This window comes from Magnolia sinica, chromosome 3, assembly GCF_029962835.1.
Source record: "Magnolia sinica isolate HGM2019 chromosome 3, MsV1, whole genome shotgun sequence".
Lineage (NCBI taxonomy): Eukaryota > Viridiplantae > Streptophyta > Magnoliopsida > Magnoliales > Magnoliaceae > Magnolia > Magnolia sinica.
In genome coordinates this window covers 126,935,039-126,960,261 of record NC_080575.1, presented here as the reverse complement: position 1 = coordinate 126,960,261, position 25,223 = coordinate 126,935,039, and the positions used below count along the sequence as shown (strand labels likewise).

Below are 25,223 nucleotides of genomic sequence, written 5' to 3'. Positions count from 1 at the left end.
TTCAACCATTGACCCGATGGAATCTTGAAAAATAACTAAGTTTGTTGGCTAAATTAGCTTCTCCTAACCCAAAATCATATGTGGTTCATTAAGTAAATCATTCTAGTTTAGGAGATATGCTTGTTGATATATCTAAAGACCTTTAATATGTATTGAAAAAGTAGGGGTTGCGGCTGTGGCTACAGTTATAATTCGTAGCTATAAAAACTGTAAACATGAGTTCCTTTTTTTATTTTTTATTTTTTTGCTATTGTAATCCGCACCGCCTTTTGTGGGTCCAATCATGAGGTCTGTGTTATATCCAAACGGTCCATCTATTTGCGAGCTCGTATTAAGCTTGAGTCATAAAATAAGACAGATCTAACTATCAAGTGGACCACACTGTAAAAGGCAGTGGGGAATTGAACGTCTACCATTGAAACCCTTTTAGGGGTTACAGAAGTTTTGGATCATTATGAATTATTTTTTTTTCTCTTCATCCACGCCTCTGTGACCTTATGAATAGATTGGATGGAAAATAAATGTTATGGTGGGTCCTACAAAAATTTTAAAATCAGTTTTCCCGCTGCTCTTTATGGTGTGGTCCAGTTGATCTTTGGATATGATTTTTTTTTTGGATAATGCTCCGAAATGATCTCGAAATATGGATGAACGTTGTGGATATAATAGATACATAGCTGTGGGGCCATGTAACTTTGATCTCTTCTGAGCCGTTCGTACAACTCTCGGTTGGAGGAGCGTCAACGCTCGCCTTCGAAAGGAAGTCGAGGTGTATTTTCGCCCTCAAATTCATTGTCCGTACGAGCAGGTCTAAGTTACCAAACAAAGTTTGTATCGTTTCATAAAAACAGCTGGACAAAAGGTGGGGTCCACTGTCCCAAATTTCTCTTGTTCCGATAATTCCGGTACGGCGGATGGGCATCAGGGACGCTACTTGGCTCGTACGCCGTAGACAACGATATTGTACCCTGACACATGTTCCACCTTGATGTATGCGACTGTATATCTACGCCGTCTATCAGTTTTGCCAAATCATTTTATTAAATTTACTAAAAAATGAAATAGATATAAATCTCTGGTGGACCACACCAAATGAAAAAGCGATCATTAAATGCCCACCATTGAAAATTTTTAGGGCCCGATGTAATGTTTATTCACCATCCAACCTGCTGATAAGGTCACACATACTTGAACGAAGGGAAAACACGGATATCAGATTGATCAAAAACTTTTGGCCCAAAAAGAGTTTTTAATAGTCATTCAGGACTGTTTCCTGTGGTGTGGTCCAACTGAGATTTATATCTCCGTCATTTTCGGGCTCATGCCATCAAATGAGTTTGGAAAACGGATGGACGGTGTAGATATACAATGGATACACTTAGGTGGGCCCCACAGTCAGGGTGCCACCCACATTGCTGGTTCCGGTGTCCGAGCCAAGTTGCGCCTCAGACAGAATACAGAGTTCGCTTGACACGTGTCACAATCACACTGGATGTGGATAATTTGGGCCACACACGCATGTGCAATAGCAAGCCTCCTATACGAAATCAGTCACGTGGGGCCCACTAGTCCATCCTACGCATCCTAGTAGATCATTGTATGGGATCCACTTTTACACGGCTGGGATTGCTTTTTGATCCATGGTCGATTAATTGACAGCACGGTCAGTGAATCCAAATAGCCAATCTGGCTGACCCCACCATCATCAGAAAGACAACGGCAATCCAAGACTCTAGCAGTTTGATTGGTGGCTGTTAAACCGTCCATGTTCCACATTGTAACTCTCTTGATATGAAAATATAAAAATGCTGGGAATCAAAGAAAAGAGAGAAGAATACTAATTGTTCTGATGGGATGGTTTGATTTCTTCCGTTTATGAAATAAAATAAGTCGTGAAAATCATTTTCCCTTTCTTTCAACTCTTTTCTTAAAAAATAAGTAAAACAATTTCTCAGAAGAGAGAGAACTGATTATTATATGGTTTTGAGAGACATTAAAGGCTGATGTGGGGCCCATGTGAGTTGATCCCCATGCGTGAATCAGATGAGCAACAGCACAGCAATAAATTATGAGGGGGTTCCACCAAGGCCAGTACCACCAACTCTATTATAGTACTTAGTATAATTGGTGGACGACCTTTTTTTAAAATTAAAAAACAACGCTTCAAATCAAACAACAGAATGCCTGAATTTACGACTCACCTCATCCAATCAAAAGGCCAACTCGACTAAAGTTACAGCATTTTAACACATAAAGCTAATGCGCGGTATGGTCTAACAAATGGATAGCCCAGATTCATGCCCTGTACATAGGTTGTACTATAACCAGGAATGCGGGCATTCCAAAATTGAAATTGCTGCTCGATTCAAACCGACCAACTATAATACCAAGCACCAATATATGCAGACATGTATTGTATGATTGAGATCTGATGAAATTAGTCGCTTATTTAGCCACTCGTTCAATGTGTAAACTGGATTAATCGATATTAGATGTTAGGGTTCACCTTCTAATAATGACTTATACCTTTGTCTTTCATAATAAAAAAAAAACTTTTCGATACAAATAAAGTAAAATCAGAAAGAAATTTTTATAGTTGGCCATAAAGAATAGCTACAAAACACCTCTCCTGATACATAATTGAATCCGACGTGTAAGTGTAAACTTAAATTACAGTTAAGATTATCAACTATTTAATCATTATTATAAATTACACTACAAAAGGTAAACATCAAGGCAAAAGGTAAATGACTATATTAAGGAATATAATTTGCTTTGCAGGAAAAGTAAAGGATTATATTATGGAATATAAATTGATTAGTAATTGAAAGTAAATTAAAAGGTATTGTTTAGTTTGATTAGGTTGGTATGAGACAAAATCTTTTTGCTGTATTCCTCTTCTATTTATAGTTTTACCCTTACCATATAAATTATTCCTATATTCTACTGATTATCGTAACCATTTACCACTACTTGACTTTATGGATACTTCTCATGTTCTATCTATTGTTGTAACTGTTCAACACTTTACAACCTTTTAGAAACTTTCTTGCCACTTATCCTACTAACCGCTCCAGGCCTCATTGCTAATTTGATCGTATTCTGCTCAACCACTTGGTCAACCTCTTGTATGACTATCGAACGATCGATTGCTTGATTGACCTCCTAGAAGAATATTGGCTGCTTGGTCGACCGCTTTGATGAATATCAACCTCCTGAATGACCATCGGTTGCTTGGTCGACTTCTTAAATAACACTCAGCCACTTGATCAACTACTTGATTTACTTTTAAATTCCTCCCAACTGTTTCCTCTCTTATCATCCTGACAGTTGTAATTCTACAAAAAGTATTGAAAGCATCATTAGAGATTTTTAGCCTGTAATTTCTTTCCCTTATTATAACACATGTAATTTCCAATTAAGTTTTTAAAAAACGATCAGAAATATGGTACAACACTACTTATTTTAGCCGAGCGAAGCCATAATTTTTTTGATAAAACAACTTGATGAAAATGATGTGCTTGATGAAAGACCAAGTAAACTGCCCTTGTTTTTTTAAACGATAAAAATAGAATCATTTCATGGCTTTCTCGAAATTCTAGTAGACTTCCTTTTCTCTTCCCGGAACCATTTGAAGCATTTTCAACACTACTTACAGCGACAGCATGCGTGGTTGAACTCACTCTTGTCGTGTAATGACTTTCCAAATTCCAACTGATTCGTCTTGAATGGGCCCTAGACTTTCGTGATTTTTCTTTACACGTGGCATCAATCCAGACCATCCAAGCCGTTGGCCCGATCACTGATCGAGAGTAGGCTTAAAATTAAACTGATTGGATTCTTTTAACCATCTCATTTTTCCCATTGAATTTGGACAGCTGACAAGTTTATTTCCCAGTGTCAATTTAGTAACCATCAAATGGATGGTTGGGATTGTTTGATTGGTGGCCTTTTTGTGAGATGCACGGTCCATAATGGAGCAAGACGTTTGGATGTCCCAGATTTACATATATGTATGGCTTGTATAGGACGGATGGGCCACGACAACTTCGGAACGGTGGTGAGCCAAAATCATTGGTAGTGTTGTCCCAGTCATGAAAGGGACATGTTTCAATTTCCACAAGGGCCTCTCCAAACACGTTTGAAGTTTCTTCTGCATGACCTTTTCAAACTTGAAATTTCTGCGCACGAATCATATGAACTCCTGCCGAGGACGTGAATCGTGCACTCAATTCAGATTTCGTACATATGGGGGTTATTTTCAGTGATCTGGACCGTAGATCTGATTGATTCCAACGTGGATGAATTGTTCTCCAAAAATCTCCGCCATCAAGCAGTCCTACCCCTTTAAATCACGGCCTGCAAACGGACGGATAAGAAAAAGAAAAATGATAATGGTCGGATGGCTAGTGTCTTCCAATGCGTAAGAATTCTTGGGCATGTAGATCAGCTGTGGGGCCCTTGAGATCAATGGTCTAGGTTCCCGAATCATGGGCCCACCTGCGAGGACGAATCTCTTTTTTACTCGTCTTGATGACAGGTATATAGTCGCCATGCCAGCGTCTACTTGGAGAAATCCATCTTGCATGGATCCCCGCAAGTTTCTTTTACTTAGAATCCAGTCTGATGTGTCCTTTACACCTGGAACCCTTGGAAAGATCCAGACCATTCATCAAGCAGGCCCTACGAAGGAGGTTACCTGCCTTAAAGCTGCTCTGATCGGACCATCCCAACCATCCAATCGCCGTACTTTGTGTCGGGTTTGTGCTAGCGTACAAAAATCCAGACAATTCATCAGGCAGGCCCTACCTTCAAGGCCGTACTTTGTGACATACAAAGATGATGATCTAGAGCCTAGATGGGCCTGCCTACTACTATACAAAAATGGGGCCCATGCACCTTGTGATCGGTCACATGAGGGGCCCACCTGAGTTAGCCAATCACCATAGGGTCTTAAATGGACTGGTCTAGCTTTGGGCCGGATTTTGACTGAGACTTTAGGTCTGCGGGTTGGCCCGTTTAGACCAGATAAATAACTTGGCTGGACCGGGTCAAAAGGCCTGAGCCTAGATGCCCATAGGGTGGACTCGGGTATGAGGTTCCCAAGTAATTTAACAATGGTCGACCAGCTGTTTGGATGTGGGGCCCAGATTTGCCAAGCCCATTTTCAGAGTTTACGGCCTCATCTGGGTTTGGACTTAGGTCAGCAATGGGCTGGACATTGACATGCTTCAGCCTGGCCTAACAGGCCCATCATCAAGCAATGGGCTGGAATTGAACTTGAGTTTGCTAAGCCCACATAGGTGTGTGGAGCCCTCCTCATCTGCATGTAAAGACACATGCTAAAATGGTATGATTGTATGATCCGAGTTTTCCAATAGGTGGGTAACACTGTTTAGGTCTTCTAGCCTGTGTTTGAAATATTGGTAGCATAACCATTGAGATACGGATACATATTGGTTATGGCACAATGAATATTAGTTGTAGCAGATTATGTATTGTTGTTGTTAGAAATATAGGGAAACACTAGGAATTTAGTAGAAATTTTCAATGAAACTTTAGCAATAGTTAAAAAAAAGACATCAATACACACTTATAAATTAAAGCATTAAAAAAAAAAAGAGTGAACATAATAGGTTTTCTTTGTATGGAGTCATAATCAGTGTTATCGAGCTTAATTATTACAAGCATATTGAAAGTTTATTCATATAATTTATAAATACAAGAAACGTGTGGAAATACAAGCAATACATTCAAAAGAAAATGAAGAATTACTAAATTAGGTTACATACATATTTGATATTATATTTGGAAACAAAGATTGCAACTGATTTGCAATAAATTAGAAATAAGATATATTTAATTTTCCGCAACTCGGTTCATCTCTTCTAAATTTTAAAATCAAAGCTTCCAATACATGAATTTTTAACGATTTAACACCTATTTTACATGATTTACTGGAAAAAAAAAAAAACTAAAAATTTAAAATGCTCATCTCATGGAACATGTGGAATATATCCTACTACTTGTACATTCCATATTGCAGAAGTGGGTAACAAGATATATCGTGGTCTGTATCAATCAATATTGTCGATACTTAAAATATTGTTCTGATCTAAATTGGGTCATTTCCTTCAACTGAGCCATAGTATAGAAACCAAGAGAATGACTAGAAAGTTTTTGTACACTGGCCCTGTTGAGGTATAAATTGGCTTATTTTTTAGGGAGAACCAAAACATAAAGTCTATGAGATTGGAATGTTTTAACTATTTGATCATTTGAATATAAAATTCTCCTTAACATTTGAATAGTCAAAGGGTTTGAAGCATTTTAATATGAGTTTAAAATCCCATCGTATAGAACGGTTCGAGTCATGGAAAAATAACTCTCATCCTACAACAAAAACTGAAGTATACAATGGCAATACATCGAGATATATTCTCGCAAACCGTTATGGAAAGAGAGGGATGCTAAGCCCCCACATGCGAGCAAGGCAGCACATCTACGCGCCACCACACATACCATCATGACACAGATACAAGATCCAACCATCCATTCTGAATATTCCTTGATTAAAAAAATCAGGACAGTCCACTTGCCAGGCTACCCATAGTTTGAAAAGAAATTTAGCAATCATCCTCCATAGAGGAATTCAGATGTACAGGGTCTGCTCTTTTGATTAAATCTCATCAAGACGGCCTACGAAGCATAGGAAAGGGGCAGCCGGGTGGGAGTGCTACTTGTGTGCATACCATCCATTATAGTCAGCAGGGTTTTCTGTAATTAACATTCAAAAGTTCCAAATCGTTTAAAAAAAAAAAAAAAAAAATTCAAAAGTTCCAATGCATGTAACAATTTCCTTGTGACAGAGTATCCTTAGCGTAATTTATTTCATTGCGTGTTTTATGCTAGTAACATGTGATTAACGTTACATTTTCAGATGGAAATTGGACGTTTTGAGTGCTGGCGAAGACTTATGGAAGATAATTAATTTTATTTTATTTTTTTTAAAGGCATCTGTGCCGTTTCTTTTCTTTTTCTTTTTCTTTTTTTTACAGTGCAAGGATGCACCCACAGGGGGAGTGGTTATAGGACCTTTGGTCGAGGACCAACAGGTATATTTCCATGTTGCAGCGCCCTCTTCCAGCTGCAGCCGGATTCGCTAGTTTACAACAACGAGCTTGTAATGGCCAAACGGGAGTATATCATGAGGTCACCCCTATCAACCCAAAGTGGCTGGCAAAGTCACTCGTATATTATTATTATTATTATTTTTATTTTTTTTTTTCCAGGCAGCCGATTCTTTTAAAAGGAGCAAGCTTAAGCACATTAAAGAGCCATGGAACTGCAGTCCAGCAGATGTAACAACGTAGGAAGAAAGTCTCCCACTCTCTGAAGAAAAAGAGATACTATTAGAAGACCATATCCAAGACACGCACACACAAACAGAAGAAGCAGAGCTCGCCACCCATTTCTGACTAACGCCAAATGAAACTGTACATTATTGTTCCCCTTACGTCAAAACCAAGACATCTACAGAGAGATGGGGAAAAAGATATTGAAAGCTGAACAAAATAAGCAACCAAATCCTATACTTATGAACCAAACTTCAAGCGTATAAGACAGCAGACCCATGAGAGAACACTACAAAGAGTCCTGTCCAACCATCTGCGCTCATCTGCCATTTATCCACAGCTGGCCACGTTGCTAACAATTGCCTTCTTCCACCCATCCTCGCAAATAGAGTGGGGACCCACGGTGAAGTTCCTGTGAATCAGCATTCCGCCTTTGCAGATGCAGTCAAATAATCAGCAATTTTTAAAAATTATATAACAGCATTTTATTTTTTTCTCATGTCATTACAGTGTGTTTGCTGCTGCCCTGCTTATTGACCATGTCCTCCTGGCTGGGAGCGGTGATGCTTGCATCCTCCATTAGGTACTTGTCTACCTGAGTAGCTGCTTGCCTGCCCTCAGAGATGGCCCACACAACCAGTGACTGTCCACGCCGGCAGTCTCCAGCTGCAAAGACACCTTCAACATTGGTCGAGAAGCGGCCATACTCTGCTTTGAAGTTGGACCGGTTGTCTCGTTCCAAACCCAGCCGGTCCGCAACAGTCTAGAACAACATTTATATATGAAACCACAGTAGAAAATGAATGAATAAAAAAAAAATCTGGATTCTTTCAGTATCCATTTCATAGAATCATCCTCATTTTTTCCCCTACTTCATTAAACAGGCCTCTGAATTGCCTAACTAGAGGATGACCCTACACTAAGCTAAATAGAAGATTGGATGCTTTTGATTTTGACTCGTGGATATTTTGATGTTGTGTGGTCGACTCACACTCCCATGGCTCCTCTAAATTACACAAGGCATACTCAAAAAAGAATAAAAGACGAGACACAACAAGAAAATGAGCAATATGCCCCAAAGCTTGGTTTGCAGAAGTTACGATCTGATGAATACCAATCAACTAATCATGATGGAAAATATTAATTTAGGGTGCTGTGTTCACCAAATTTCATGAAATATCATGAAAATTTCCCACCAAATCAGACTGGTAGGTCATTTTTCTCCTGTTTATTAAGGTAGGTATTATGCCAGATCAAAACATAATAAAGAAGGAACATGGATCTCCAAAAGAAGTAGAAAATCAAATGAGAAAGATGACAACTCACCGGCTCAGGACCGAGAAAACCCATTGCCAGGAGGACAAGATCAGCCTCAATCATCTCCTCTGAGCCTTCCACTTCCTGAAACTGGAATTTCCCGCTGGCATCCTTAGCCCAGCGAACGTGCACCAGCTCAAGTCCTTTAACAGCCCCATTTTCATCTCCCACAAAGCGCTTTGTCAAGACCTCGTAATCCCTTGGATCCTTTCCAAACTTTGCTGCAGCTTCTTGGTGACCATAGTCCACACGGAAGACACGAGGCCACTGCAATCCCAGGAAATGAAAAATGTCATAAAGTGGCACATGAAATCATTCCACAGTCATCTGTACTTAGGGTTAAAGGAATGTTTCTTGTCAAAAGAAAAAAGAAGAATGTGTGTGTGTGTGTGTGTGTGTGTGTGTCCATTATCAAAAGAGGACCAAACCTGAGGCCATGGGTTGCCAGGAGCTCTAGTTCGAGGCGGCTCTGGAAGAAGTTCGAGATTTATGATGTTGGTGCATCCATGTCGGATGGATGTCCCTATGCAATCAGTACCGGTATCGCCACCCCCTATGACTACCACCTTCTTCCCCTTGGCAGATATGTACTTGCCATCCTGTAGTTTGCTGTCTAGCAAGCTCTTGGTGTTCCCATGGAGAAATTCCATTGCAAAATGAATTCCCGAGAGCTCCCGTCCAGGAACAGGAAGATCCCTGCACAATCATAGACCGTTAAGTTCTCACTCTGTTTCATCAACCAGGATCCACTAGTTTCTTTTAAGCCCTCCACTGGCTGTCATTCCCTCAGCATACTGTTATATCGCCACACTACCAGTGAGAACTGAACAGGATGACTTACTCAGAACTCAACCAAGTTAGCATGTTTGGTCCTCGTTTAGGAACTGTGCCCTAATTTTATAGAGAACTGATCAAGCTGATGATAGAAGATTCAGCTGATATTTACGCAATTGGCAATTTTTTTCCACTGGCAATGTCGGATCATGGAACTCGACAAATAGGAAGACATTAGACTCCCAGTGTTTTTTTCTTTTTTAACACTGCCCCTAACAGTGTTTTAGGGAAACACGGCTGTTTAAGGGCATGAGTACTGCTATTTCAATTCATAATGGAAATTAGAAATATGGATTTTCTGCCATTACCTTGGTTTAGTAGCTCCACATGCCAAGACGATTGCATCATTCTCAGCACGAAGATGGTGGAGGGAGTACAACGGGTCTGCCCCGACATTGGCATTCACCACAAAATTGATGCCTTCTTCAGCCATAAGATTGACACGTCGTTGAACAATGTTGACCTTGTCTGCCTTCATGTTGGGAACTCCGTACATCATCAGGCCTCCAATGCGGTCAGCGCGTTCAAATACTGTGACCAAATGGCCCATCCTATTCAATTGATCTGCAGCAGCCAACCCAGCTGGTCCACTGCCTACTATAGCAACTCTCTTCCTGCATCCATAAATAATATCCACTATTAAAAAGGCCATATCATCTTTTAGACAGAACAAGTTTCAATGAATACAAACTTAGAAAAAGCTAATGAGAGAAAAGGTGAGGTCAGAGGCAGAACAAACATACCCAGTTCTCTTAGGGGGAGGCCGAGGCACCATCCACCCCTCCTCAAAGGCCTTGTCTATGATGGCGCACTCTATGTTCTTAATAGATACTGGGTTCTCAATTATTCCGAGAACACAGGAACCTTCACAAGGAGCAGGACATACTCGGCCAGTGAATTCTGGGAAGTTGTTTGTCTCCAGAAGCTGGTCCAGTGCTTCACGCCACCTATTCTGGTAGACTAGCTCATTAAATTCTGGTATCTTGTTGCCAAGAGGGCACCCGGAGTTCTCCTTAAGAACAAGGAAAAACAATAACAATGAGCAGCTTAAAAATAAAAAGACCGGAGCCTTGACATAAATTAAGTGCAAGTATGGATGCTTCTGTGAACTTCACTTAAATAATGAATAAAGGGACCACACTTTAATGATATTTCCAAGCATTATCAGATGAAGTAGCCCAATAATGCAGTTACAATCATTTCAGGTCCAACTTGAAAGTAATATATAAGATATTGAGCATGGTCAGTCTATATGAATACCAAAGTAATTAGAATTTGGTCATTTCTATTTCATTGGAGACTTTGCCTGGACACAATCCGCCGGCCGATCCCAACCCCAGGTAAAGTAGGATTGATATCAGGTGAGAATCGATCATATGACATTTTCAAGCAATCATGACAATTCTTGAATAAGATTAGCAAAATGGTATTCGTAAATCCAACCCCAAATAACTGGGAGAAGTTATGATGAAAGTGATTCTAATTGAACAGCCTTGAATGCCCACATGAATCCTGAGCTATGAACTCTCCAGATTCCACAAGCAAATTATCGAGTTGTAAATCCAGGAGTGAGGGTGTCTAACTGTTACCTGATGGCAGAAAGGAGTTCCACAATCCATGCAACGGGCAGACTGGGTGCTCAACAGTTGGCCTGGTCTTGACTCCTCTGCTACCTCTTTCCAATCATTAATCCTCTCATTAGGATCCCTGTATGAAATGCTCTCGCGCTCATAAGCTAGGAAGCCCCTATGCTTGACTGCATCTGGAACTCGTGTTGGCCTCTTTGATGACTGCGTCTGTTCCACTTTCTGTGCAGCAGCAAGAGTCTTGTTAGATCCTTAATCAGAATTTACATGAACAGAAGTTCATAAATGGTTTATCTATCAAAACTAGAATTCAGGAAAGCAAAATCAAAAAAGGCAATTTTTAGAAGATATACTAACTTCAATTTATTTTTTATTTTTATTTTTTAAAAAAAAGACTAGTAATGCATTCATGGCTTGAAACAATATCCCTGCTACTTTCCAAAATGACAAAGAAATCCTTAAATTTTCACCATGTCCAAAATAAACTCTCTTATAAGGAATCAGATTACTGCATTGAGAGCTTTGCTAAGTGCACACACGTGCAGTAAAGATCATGTACGTGCCAAACATGTGCAAGCATGGCACATAGGTGCGAGATCCAAAATCCATCCATCAGGTTAGTCCGACCTCATACACATTTCCCCAAAAATAAATCTGGTCCACTCAGCATGTGGGCCCCTATATTGGAAACAAGTGATAGGTTAGAAAACTTCAGCCCTGCTTTCCAGAGCCATACATTTCGTTTACAAATTGTAGCCCACCTCACCAATGGATCAACCCAAGTATTGGTCTAGAGCATCAATATCGTGGTACCACTCTGATGGATGGATTGGATCTCGGACGTATCCTGCCATGTTGGCACATGTGTGGCATGTACATGAGCCTTACTGCACATGTGTGGGCTTAGTGAGGCTCCTGTATTGAAATCCAAGTTTCTAAGCAGAAACTTGATGACACAGAAATGCTTGGAAGCTTAACCATAGAAATTATAATCAAGACAACAAATTACCACATTCGCTTTGCCATTTGAGGATGCAGCTGCCAGCTTCTTAAGCTCTTCGAACGCATCCTTCTTCATCAACTCTGCTTCTTCTCGTTCCTCAGCCTCTTTGGCAGCCTTTTCTGCTTTCAAATCCTCAAGCACTTGCTTGTAATCCCTCGGGAAAACCTTAACAAACTTCGGAAGAAAATTCTCAAAATCAGAGAGGACTTCTCTCGCAAACTCACTGTTTGTGTGGCGCTGATGCTGCTGTATCATCATCCTTAAGGTTGTGATGTCCTCTTCATCCTCTACTTTATCAAGATCTACAAGCTCGACATTGCAACGAGAATGGAATTTCTCATCCACATCAAGAACATATGCAATTCCACCACTCATACCAGCTGCGAAATTCCTCCCAGTTTTCCCAAGTACAACAACAGTACCACCCGTCATGTACTCACACCCATGATCCCCAACACCTTCTACAACTGCTGTAGCCCCTGAATTACGCACACAAAATCTTTCAGCCGCCATGCCATTGAAATATGCCTCCCCACTTGTTGCTCCATAGAGTGCAACATTACCAATGACAATGTTTTCCTTTGGATCAAACTGGCTTCTTCTTGGAGGATAAACAACAATCTTACCACCTGATAATCCTTTCCCCACGTAGTCATTGCTGTCACCTTCAAGCTCAAGCGTGATTCCAGAGCAGAGGAATGCACCAAGGCTTTGGCCAGCGCTTCCAGTCAGCCTAACATGGATGGTGTCTGTAGGAAGCCCATTAATGTGATAGCGCTTTGTGACTTCATGGCTGAGCATCGTCCCCACCGCACGGTTCACATTCCTAATTGGCATCTCAATGTACACAGGAAGTCCCTTTTCAAGAGCAGCTTTAGATAAAGATATCAGTTCTTGGTCTAAAGCCATGTCCAGACCATGATCCTGTTTCTGGATGCAATACTGAGCTGCTTCTGGCCGGATGTCAGCTGCAGGCCTGAGCAACAGTGATAGATCAATATTTTCCAGTTTCTCATTGTTCTTGACCACTTCGTTGTCAATTTCTAACATATCTGAACGGCCAACCATTTCCTTGATGGTTCGGAATCCCAGCTGAGACATGATTTCCCGCAGCTCTTCAGCAAGCATAAAGAAGAAGTTTATGACATGTTCAGGTTCTCCAGCAAATTTCTCACGAAGAACAGGGTCTTGGGTAGCAATGCCTACAGGGCAGGTGTTCTTATGGCACTTCCGCATCATGATGCAACCAAGCGTTATGAGAGGGGCAGTGCTGAACCCAAACTCTTCTGCCCCAAGTAGGGCGGCAATGGCAACATCTCTTCCTGTTTTTAATTGGCCATCGGTCTGCAGAGTGGTTCGGCCACGAAGGTCATTAGCAACTAGAGTTTGGTGGGTCTCAGCCAAACCAAGCTCCCACGGAAGCCCAGCATTCTTGATGCCAGTCCAGCGAGATGCACCTGTACCTCCATCATGACCAGAGATCAAGACATGGTCAGCATGGCCTTTAACGACGCCACTAGCGATTACTCCCACGCCTGCTTCGGACACCAGCTTTACACTGATTCGAGCCCCTGGATTTGAATTCTATGAAGGGATAAAAATCAAGAGTCAGAATGACTAGAGTACATAAATAATATCGGTAAACACTATGATTCACTATTGGAGGGAGGTTTAGTGTTCATACTTCGCAAGAGTGAAAACTGGGAACATGAAGTCCCCTTAAACTAATAAGATATACATACTTTACCAACAAATTTACGATGAAAGAAAATATATACCTTAAGATCATGAATTAGTTGTGCGAGATCTTCAATGGAATAAATATCATGATGAGGAGGGGGGCTGATTAGTCCCACACCAGCAGTGGAATTCCTTGTGACTGCAATGTCACCAATAACCTTATGGCCTGGAAGTTCACCCCCTTCACCTGGCTTGGCCCCCTGTGAAATAAGGCAACCAACAACATTAGCAAAGAAGTCATCTTCCAGAGAAGAACAAAATTCCAGTTCATATATAACCTCACCAAATGCCAAAGGTATGTATCATTTAAAGACACAAAGACACACGGAGGTGCTTTGCATACACGGCGACATCTGCCCATGAACATAAATTCATAAACAAGAGGAACATTTGTTCCAATAGAAATGGAGGGGTGAAATAGGAAGCATGCAACCCCAATAGCGAAAGAATGGATTGTACGACAGCACTTACAGCACAAATTTTTGATATCAGACAATTACCTGAGCCATCTTTATCTGGAGTTCATCAGCATTTGTAAGATAATAGCTAGAAACTCCAAATCTCCCACTTGCGACCTGCTTAATTGCACTCCTCTTTGGATTCCTTGAACCATCCGGAAGAGACTCCATGCGGGATGGATTCTCACCTCCCTCACCTTCATAAAAGTTCAACAACAAAGACAAATAAGTAAAAGAAAACACAGTTTTTTTTATAACAGCTCCCTGGTGCAAATATTTCAAAATCAGATGGCTAATATCCCATGAAAAAACATTTTGAATGGGGAAAAAACAGAACATGGAACTTGAACATGATATCTTGTTAATTTAGTAGATCTAATCAGCCACAGCTACGTTTAAGTGCTTTTAAGGAATAAAAGAAACTACAAGTAAAATAAAATTGATCAGAAAACAACAACAGATTGCATCGAAAAACAGACGAAACGACTGTAGTAGAAGAAAACTTGTGGAAATTTTAAGATATTTAGTAGAAAACTTAAAAGGATTTTTAAACTAAATGAGAAACTCGTGAAATAATTTTAACAAGAATATCATACCCGTATTAGATTTCCCTCCAATTTGGTTCATTGCAATAGCCAGGGTGGTGTGTGCCTCCAATGATATTGACCCGTAACTCATGGCCCCAGTACAGAAGCACTTCACAATCTCACTAGCAGGTTCCACTTCATCCAAAGGAACCTTCGCCTTAATGTCTTTAAACTTCAACATACCCCGCAGATTGCAGGTCTTGTTCAGCTCCTGTATACGCTTAGAGTATTCTTTATAGGCAGCCACACTGTTTGCTCTGGCAGCTTCTTGGAGCTTTGCAATAGCAAGAGGATCATTAAGATGTACTTCACCACCTTTTCTCCAGTGATAATCCCCAGGATTGGGCAATGCCACAGCCTCAGCACTTCCAAGAGGTAACACCCTGCTCGGAAATGCCAGCTCATGCAGGCGAAGTGCATCACGAGCAAGCATTTCAAATGTCGCACCCTCCACTCTGCTTGGGGTCCCATTAAAACACCTTTGGATCACCTCAGATGAAAGACCCAGAGCTTCAAAAATCTGAGCACCCTTGTAAGAGGCCAAAGTTGATATCCCCATTTTAGCAAGTACTTTCATCATCCCGTAATTGCTTGCTTTGAAATATTTTTTTACGAGATCCTCCCTTGAATGGAACTCACCGTTCGCTTTTGGGGGGATTTTTCCATCAATCTGCAGTCGCCAAATAGCTTCTACAGCTAAATATGGGCAGATAGCATCGGCACCAAATCCAACCAGAGTACAGAAATGGTGCACTTCACGTGGCTCTGCAGATTCAACTATCAGCCCAATTCGAGTGCGCTCAAGTTTTGAGACTAGGTGATGATGGACAGCACCTACTGCCAAGAGGGAACTCACCGCAACACGCTTGGATGAGAATGCTGCATTAGACAAAAGAACAAGAGTGAGATTTGAGACTAGTAAAAGAATCTAGCAGGTGCAGACTAGAAGATGGATGTGTTTATTTGGGATAAAAACAATGCATCGGACATGAGTACCAAAGATGCAAAGACACCCATAAAGTTTGAAAACAAGGTGGCTTGAGAATAAGTATGCTACAAATTGCTCACAAACAGAACCAGAATAAAGCATGAATGCCATTATGCAACGGATGGGCAAATGATGCAATAGAGCAAAGAATCAGACACTTGAGAGCTTAGCATGATTGCCATGTCAACATGATCAAAACAGTCAAGTCTTTAAAACTAAAGTTTCCTTTATCCACGTCAAAAGGTTTATGGGACACTCATGGGATAACTATCAAGTTGCAGAACCGTCTCACCTCTGTCAGACAATATCAATGCCGTATAACCCTCCCGAATTGCATTACGTGCTTCTGCACAGATCCTATCCAATGTCTCCTCCAAACCCTTCCGACCACGGTTTTTTGAGTAAGTAATATCAAGAACTTTGCTACGCCAACCCCTGTAGTTCATTTTTTTCATGGCCTCCATTTCCTCAATGGTCAGTAGAGGACCTTTCAACGAGAGGCGATGGCACTGCTCTTCAGTTGTTTCGGTAAGGTCCCCTTCTGGACCGATCATGCACTCCATGGACGTGACGATTTTCTCTCGGATCGGATCAATCGGTGGGTTTGTAACCTGAGCAAACATCTGCTTGAAATACTCAAATGTAAGTTTCTCTCTGTTGGACATCACAGCCAAAGGAGCATCATTTCCCATTGAGCCAAGAGCCTCAGTACCATCTTTTGCCATGGGCAGCAACAGCATCTCCAGGGCTTCTACAGTGTATCTGAATAAAGAAACTCAATGATTTATTTCAATTTTCATAGATGAGCAAGAAAACAGCACAGAAAAGGTTTGAAACTACTTACCCAAAAGCCTTCAAGGGAGCCAACAATCCATGAATTCCCATGTTTTCCATGTTATTATCATCATGTCGATATACCTAAAGCATCAATAAAAATGGTAATTATGATCATGCTCAGAACTTAAAATTAGAATACAAATAGAAAAACTACATGAGACAAGATATTGAACTCACAGGCACTGTTCCAGATATGGTAGGTGGGACTCTATCAGCTTCAGGAACAGAATTTATGATATCCTCAAGTTCTATTTTCTGTCTACTGAGCCACTCGCCATATGGCCTGGCTAGAGAGTACTGCTGCTTCAAGGCCTCATCATCAACAACAATACGATTCTCAAAATCTACCAGTAGCATCATTCCAGGGTTAAGTCTTCCTTTCCTGGCCACATCTTCTGGCGGAATGTCTACAACACCAACCTCACTGGCCATGATCACGCGTCCACTATGAGTGATGTAAAAGCGACCGGGGCGCAATCCATTCCGGTCCAATGTCGCTCCAAGATAGCGGCCATCAGTAACTGCATTTATACAATAAATATAAGTTCAAAATAATCATGTCACATGCAGAATCATTAAAGCATGAAGCAGTCCCAGCACAAACTTTACATGATATAAGTGCAGGTCCATCCCATGGCTCCATAAGAGCTGAAAAATATTCGTACAAGGCCTTTCTATCAGGATCCATGTTATCATCATTTTGCCATGCCTCAGGTATCATCATCATGATAGCTTCAGGCAGACTTCTGCCAGCACGAACAAGAAGCTCCAAGACGCCATCAAATGCTCCTAAAACAATCACAGATCCAGTTCAGAAAACTCCAAGCTTGAAATATGCAACTAAACATGAGTGCATTCATATTTAAATCCGTGTGCACATATATGCAATCACAAGCATGCACATGTATTTGTGCGCGCGCATGGCAGCAGAGAGACAGAACTTGGCCTATGCCCACCAACACACATCTATACAAAATGCTTTGTAAGAATAAGGTCACCTGAATCAGAAGAGCTGGCATCCACGATGGGTAGAAGCTTCTTCATCTCATTCTTTGACAAGCCCAGATCCTTGCATTTTAGAAGACCCTCACGTGCCTTCATCCTGAATGAAGTGAGGCAAAAGAATTGAAATCCCAGTTCTGTCAAGCAAGCTAAGGTGAGAGTAAATACACTCAAGTAATATATTACGTATTCCATAACGTACCAATTTACATTTCCTCGAAGTGTGTTGATCTCCCCATTGTGGCCCAAAATCCGCATGGGTTGAGCACGATCCCAGCTCGGAAAAGTGTTTGTTGAAAACCGAGAATGGACCTGCAAGGAAATCAGGTAACCGTGGCATCAGGTCCAAGTTCCATTATATTTCCCTTCACAAAAATGAAAATTTCTCTGAGAAATAAAAAACGAGTTTGTGTTCAGGGAACTCAAAAAAACAGAATTCATATAGGTCAGGTGTTCCAAGGCAAAGCATCACTGAAACCCAAAGCTACATTGACCTTGTAAAATGTCTCATCCATATTTAAATTGGGAAACCATCCTTAACTGTTGTTCATAGGAGCACTTCATCAAGTTTATTCAATGCACACACCATGGTTCTTCACAAACTTATTGAAGGCATCCAGCAACAGAATTTAACAAAGCAAAATGACAGTAGGACAACTTAAAAATCAGTCAAATTCCTATACCTTAAAAGTTCAAACTCATTGCTCAACCTTACATATGTCCCTTCACCAATGAATTCCCAATTTTTTTTCTTGCTATTAAAATGTGGAGTTTGTCAATGAAGAATTATGGAGAATGGTGAGTATATTTACCAGGGCCATGTAGCTTGTAAACCTTTCGTGGCCAAGATCTGCATGATAGTAGCCATTCAGCTGATCTGGCTTTAGTTGACCTTTGTAAACAATCGTCCTGCAAAATCAGAGCTATCTAGTTCTAGTAAACTCAAAAACTATAACAGCTTCAGAAAATGGAAGAAAAAGACATGACTTACCTTGACGATAGAGAACAGATGTAGAAGTCCCTTTGTCCACCATACTGCAGGTTTAAAGCAGCTCGGATAGCCACCATTGAAACCCTTCTTAATACGTACATCTGCAAAATACAGTAAATCCTGTGAACTATGTACGAATAGCTATTATCAAAATTCATAACTCTGCTTTAGAAAATCCTTCAAATATGAGAGGATCACTACCTGTTGTTCAAAATCAGCATTTGACCTTGGACTAGGAGTAAGGAACACTTGCTCAACAACAGGTTCTGTTTGAAGAGCAGATTTGCCCAAGCCTGTGTTATCAGTTGGGACACGGCGCCACCCAAGCACAACATGGCCCAATGACTCGGCAACCTATGCACAGAGATGCAAGGGATTAGAGATTGTCATTGCTAGTCCCAAAACCAAAAAACAAAACAAAAAAAACAAAAAAACAAAAAAACATTACAAGTCAGCAAGATGAAATTACATTTTCACTGGGTTAAAAATCCAGCATTACAAGAAGAATCAATTAAACATCACACAAAAGGGACTACAATAAATATTTCTTCTCTTTACTCTCATGGAAGTCTGAGTACAAGACATGTTAATTGGCGACCATATTTACACAAAAATCAAGTTTAAGCTACAAAATCACCATTCTCTTACATCACGAAGTGAGATGGGAATAACCTGCCATTCAAAAAAGAAAAGAAAAGAATAAAGAAAGAAAAGAAAAAAAGACGATAGCAACCTGAACCTGTCCTGTTCACTCTCAGGATCAAACTAATTAAAAGTGGGCTTTTGTCCATAAAATGATGTTTGGTGTACTGGTGAGCGAGATATCAGTCACTATGCCTGTACGACTGTTTCTGATTTCTAGTCTAATATTTATTTATCTTCTTTTTTTTTTAAAATGATATTTGGTTGAAAAATATACATTTAAATAGAAAATGTCTACCAGTTTCCCATTACTGAAATTATAATTGCATGTAAGCAGCCTGAGATTCTAGTGGCAAGAGAAATTTTCACCTGACAAAATGATTTCAAAGAAACAACTACAAGAACCAAACATAGGAAAATTGAGATATTAAAAAGAAAGACTACACTGCTACCCAGTACCGATGCACATGACAAGTTCCATATTTACCTTGGTAAACACTATTTTGCTTTCTTCACGGCGAACTTCAGATGTTGGTAAGAAGAACATGCCAACAGCATACTCCCCTGGCGGTGGCAGTTCAAATCCAACATCCTTACCAACCTGAAAATATGTACAGCAAACAACAGATGATTAGAAAAACCAATTTAGAATATCAAAATATTAAACAAACATCTGATACAGAGCATCCGCGCGCACAAGAAAAAATAAAAAATAAAATCAATGGATAGAAATCCAAAAGAAAAAAGGACAGCACAACTCAAGGATTACAACAACGAAACACTAATATAGTTATTATTGGTGATAAGAAGAGTAAGTTACATGCCTCATTAAAGAAATCATGAGGGAGAGCAACAAGAATGCCAGCTCCGTCGCCAGTGTTTGTTTCGCAGCCGCAGGCGCCTCTATGAGACATCCGTACCAACATTTCTATAGCATCCATCACCTGCAAATTGGAAACATATACAAACATACATTTGCTTAGAGAAAAGTGTACGGAATTGTGCAGCTATTTCCAAGAAATAGAACAAAGAAACCCAATTGCAGAACAAAATACCAGAAGAAGCAGAGTGGCTATGCAGAAGATATTAATAATAAGAAAAAATAATCGTGACTGAACTCACAGTTTTCCTGCTGTATTCACCAGACAACTCCGCGACGAACCCAACTCCACAAGAATCTTTGTCGAAGGACGGATCGTACAGACCCAGTGGCTTCTCTGGCACTTGCGACAGTGCCATGGATTTCACAGTTCTGAGCTTCGGAGCCCGTCCTGGACCGTCTGATAGCCATAGATGCAGCCGCCCTGGACTGGAATGACGCAACCTCGTCCCAAAGAACCTATTCTCCAAGGCGACAGCGCCACTCCGCCTCGAAACAGCGCAACAAGCGGCTCTGTTTCCACAACGACTTAAAACAGCAATATTCCTTTGATTATTAAGGGAAGGAAGAACGGCGGGATCTTTAGGGAGTTGAAACACGGAACCAGGGACTGCCGCCATTAATGAAATTTAGAAGAAATGATCTTTCACAGAGTTTAAATGTTTTTTTTATATTTTTTCAAAGAGGCTTCACTTTCGTGGTAGAGGACAGAGGTGTTCCGCTTGATATTGTAGGAGTTTCTGCAGGATACTGTAGGAGTTTTTTTCCTACTGAAAACGAATTTTTAAGATTCTGAAAGATAATTCCTCAGAACGGTCTTTTGTCTTTCAGAGAGATTAAACGATTTTTTATCTTCTTTTTTTTTAAGGCTTCACTTTTATGGCAGAAAATAGAGATGCTCTGGCGGGATATTGAAGGAGTTTTTTCCAGCCAAATCCTCCAGGAAAATAGCTGGTTTTTTCTTCTTGAAAACGAAGTTTTAAGATTCTGAAAGAAACTTCAGTAAGTCTTCAAATCTCCGATCGAAACTACCAAAGGCACCGCTTTTCTACCAATTCTCCGTTGATTTCGCTTCTCTATGCATCGAAACACAGATCACAACCCGAATTTAAAACCGATGGATATGGATCTCCGACCAGATCGAACTGTCAGACCTTTCTCCACAGTTCACAAGGTTTCACCTCAAAACGATCTTTTCCACCGCCGCAAAGTAGAAACCGAACGCCAGAAATCAGAAAATCCTCCGATTTCTCCAAGAACGGATCTCGGATCGAAAGCAGGCAACGCCTGATCTCTCTATTGTTTCACCGATTCTTCTATTCCTCGGGGAGAATGGTAGCTTCAGCTCGAAAAAAGAGAGATCAAGAACGGTTTCGAGGCAGAAAAAGCTTCCTACACAGATCCTCCTTCGTTTGCAATCGCTCCTTCCTGCAAGTCAAGCGCGAAAATCAGCAGAAAGAAGAGAGAATGAATCATTTCTACTGCGATTTTTCAGAGCGGAGATCGCGGCACCTCAGGAAGCGGATCTCCCGTCGATCCTCGGCCGAAAATCGCAAAAGCCGGAAAACCTAGAGATAAGGATGAATAGAGTTTCTCCACAACCGACACCCTTCCCTCCGCCTCTCTCTCTCTCTCTCTCGCGAACTCCACGAAGAAGCCACGGCCTATTTATAGGAGATGATGTGGGGACCACACCACGGCTACCCACTCTCTCCCCCCACTCCTGTAGCTCGTTGCGGGCAGGCTTGTGGGACCCACGGATGCTATTTTTAAAGGACGTGACAGCTCGGATTTTGATGTCTAGGACACGTGGATTCCGGCTCTACGCGGCACGCTACAGCCGCTTATCGTGGGGCCCATGTCACCCGACCTATAGCCGCCTCTAGGCTCGGTGCCGAACCTCCGCAGCTTATCGAGTGAATTATTAAATGCGCTCGCTCGTGGCCGTTTTCTCATACGGGATGCGGATCGCCCGAACCAGGGGCTGCGGAGGATTGCCGCAGCACTAAGCTGTGGGGCCCACTGTGATGTATGTCTTATATCCACTCCGTTCATCCGTTTCCACCTCCTATTATAACTCGTGATGTTAAACTTGAAGCAGACCAAGATGAGTAGACCACACCATTGGAACCGGTGGGATTAAAGTCCCATGGTTTTAAGCCTTCGAAAGGCTTATCGTGGAGATTATATGTGGGCGCGGATTCGGTGAATCCCTGACCATGCTGCTCACACTGATACATGTGCCTTAAATCCACACCGTCCAACCACACCATAGGAAGCAGTCATAGTTGAATCCCCACCATTAAAAACTTTATGGATTCCATGGAATTTTTATTTACCATCCAACCTGTTGATAAGGTCATAAAGACATAGACCAAGATACTACGTGAATATCACCGTGATCCAAAGATTTTTTAGCCCACAAGAAGTATTTAATGGTCAATTACTGTTTTTCCTATACTATGGTCCATCTAAGATTTGGATATGCTTCATTTATCGGATCATGGCTTACAGTGGACTTTTAATACCAATGGAGGGCGTTGATGTATTCATATGCATCACGGTGGGCCCACAATCAGTTCATGTCCACCTCGGTGTATCCGCAGCGTAAATCTATCCGTACCCAGATTGCGTCCTACCTACGCCTGTATCAAGCAACAAACGGACAGTTCTGTGGGCAGGCACACCGTTAGTATCTGTTTTTCTACGCCGTCCATCCCTTCTCTTGTATCATTTTAAGGTATTTTAAAAAATAATAATAAATAAATAAATTCAGTGCCCAAGTGGACCACACCACAGATGACCCTGCATTTAATGTTGTATCATGTATGCATTTAATGCAACCCACGCTTATTATCTGGTGTGGTCTACTTGTGGGTTTGTTCTGCCTCATTTTTGTTCATATACATTAAAATGAATCTGAGAGGAGGGATGGACGGCGATGAGCAGATACATCACCGTGTGCCCTCCTGACAGGGTAAGACGCAATCCGCTTCCCATCTACCCCCAAGAAGTTTTTAATGCTCGACATTGAATCGCCAATCTTTCTAGTCCTGTGGTGTACTTGATTATCTCCCATTTCGTCTCATGACCGAAAGTAAGCTGGCGAAATTGAAGGACGGAGCCGATATAACACAAATATCACGATGGGCTCAGAAAACTTACGGCTGCACAAATCCCTTGCAGCCCAACTACATGCAGTCCACATCTCTCCCTTGTGTTCCGGAGCTAACGACGCTTTATATCAATTGACTGGACTGTCGAACTGTCCTGTTACGTCCGGATAAGTGTCGTCTAACGAGCGACAATCTTGTCCACAGGTTACACGTGTGCATCGATTTCACTCACGAAATAACGGTTTCATGTGGTGGAGGGAGTTGGGAAGCGGATCGGCTGGTGTACCTCACAGCTGCTGTATTGATGTCAGCAAGTTCCGTAGGTCTGTTCACGATGTATTTGTTATATCCAAACGGTTTATCCAATTTGCGAGCTACTCGTGAGGCATGAGATGAAAAATAAGACAGGTCTAACAATCAAGTGGACCACAATGCAAAAAAGCAGTAAGAGATTGAACGTCTACCATTGAAACTCTTTTTGGGGTCATAAAAGTTTTAGATCAATATTAAATTTGTTTCTTCTCTTCGTTTAGGTCTTCGTGACATTATGAACATATTGGATGGAAAGTAAATGTTACGGTGGGCCTGTGAATTTTTTAATGGTGAAAATCATTATCTCCACGGCTAGTTGTGGTGTGGTCCAGATGCTCTTTAGATATGATTCATTTTTTGCATAATGCTCTAAAATGTTCTCTAAAAATAGGTGAACAGTGTAGATATAATAAATACATCACTGTGGGGCTGATGTAACTTTGATATCCTTTGAACCGTTAGTATAGCTGGGAGGTCGAGGAGCGTCAGTGCTCGTCTTCGCACGACACGTGCCTACTCTAGTTATATAGCTGGTGCGTGGTACACCGGCCAATCCGCTGACTGATCAGGGCTTTGTTTTCGCTCGAGTTAGAAATGGGTGGTTACAAACGGGATAGTGTAGAATCTATATCTGATATCCCACGTCAAATGTTACGGATAATGATTTGGATATTCCTAGTAGGATATGAAATTATTCATACAAGTTGAAGATAAGTTGTATAATAATGGAGTTGGATATCAGATAATATTTAAATTAAAATTTAAAAAATATATGTTAAATATGTAATAAAATTGCCTAAAAATATATTTTCATTGTAGATAAATATAATATTGTTATTACATAATTAGTTAATATTAGATTTATTATGAGAACCTTTAGCATAAATTCCCGTGCTAATTACTTAAATTAGGCCATTTTAAAATATATAACAAAAAATGAGTTATATTCAAGAATCAAATGGGCAACATGAGAGGAAATAGTGGGGATTGAATGACCACCGTTGAAACATTCATAAGGCAACATAAGTTTTACATATGTATTTGGATAAGTTTATGTAAGTATTTCTTTAACAGTTTCCCTTTGGCTTACCTAAGTCTTAGATTCGGCTCATTTTTTATTACATATTTTAGGATGATTTTGTAAAACACATAAATGAGATAAACTTCTCACGAACATCATAGTGGACCAACTATAATATTTATTTGCCATCTATTTTTTGATAACATCAACACAAAAAAGGAAAACACAAATAACATCTTGTACCAAAACTTTTGTGTCCTTGATAGGTTTTTAACGGTTGGAGTTCAATCCCTATCGTATGGTTTACCTAAGCAAAGCCGTTGATATACAACACATACATGAAGGTGGACTCGATGTTCAGGGTTCACTCACTAACTATCGCTAGGGGTGTACACAAACCGAGCTAGCTTGGTTAGCTCACTCAACTCGACTCAAAAAAGCTTGATTTAACTCGAAAAGGCTCGATTCACCTCGGTACGAAGTCGAGTTCGAGTTGATTTTTTGAGCTCGAAAATAAGTTCGAGCCGAGTTCGAGCAAGCCCCAACTCAACTCA

General features: G+C 40.8%; 1 protein-coding gene across 1 annotated transcript; it reads right to left on the bottom strand.

Annotated features, from left to right (window-relative positions):
• Positions 1 to 7,442: 7,442 nt before the first annotated feature.
• On the bottom strand, positions 7,443 to 21,947 carry LOC131241230 (glutamate synthase 1 [NADH], chloroplastic-like). Its single transcript, XM_058239963.1, has 23 exons — positions 21,733 to 21,947; positions 20,463 to 21,648; positions 20,165 to 20,284; positions 19,828 to 19,941; positions 18,900 to 19,052; positions 18,699 to 18,799; positions 18,520 to 18,616; positions 17,910 to 18,019; positions 17,704 to 17,807; positions 17,315 to 17,494; positions 16,883 to 17,226; positions 16,713 to 16,786; positions 16,161 to 16,630; positions 14,890 to 15,759; positions 14,336 to 14,490; positions 13,874 to 14,035; positions 12,102 to 13,679; positions 11,096 to 11,314; positions 10,250 to 10,518; positions 9,815 to 10,120; positions 9,101 to 9,368; positions 8,682 to 8,939; positions 7,443 to 8,118 (listed from the first exon to the last, which is right to left on the bottom strand). The coding sequence occupies exons 2-23, from the start codon at positions 20,838 to 20,840 to the stop codon at positions 7,852 to 7,854; spliced, it is 6,597 nt and encodes a 2,198-aa protein (XP_058095946.1). The 5' UTR covers positions 20,841 to 21,648; positions 21,733 to 21,947; the 3' UTR covers positions 7,443 to 7,851.
• Positions 21,948 to 25,223: the final 3,276 nt, after the last annotated feature.

Excerpts from the sequence above, each read along its gene's own strand:
- LOC131241230 (XM_058239963.1), bottom strand. The coding sequence starts at position 20,840 with ATGGCGGCAGTCCCTGGTTCCGTGTTTCAACTCCCTAAAGATCCCGCC. Across the intron at positions 10,519-11,095 it reads GAACTCCTTTCTGCCATCAG|GAGAACTCCGGGTGCCCTCT; the intron begins GTAACAGTTAGA and ends CTTGTTCTTAAG. Across the intron at positions 8,119-8,681 it reads GTTTTCTCGGTCCTGAGCCG|ACTGTTGCGGACCGGCTGGG; the intron begins GTGAGTTGTCAT and ends ATGTTGTTCTAG.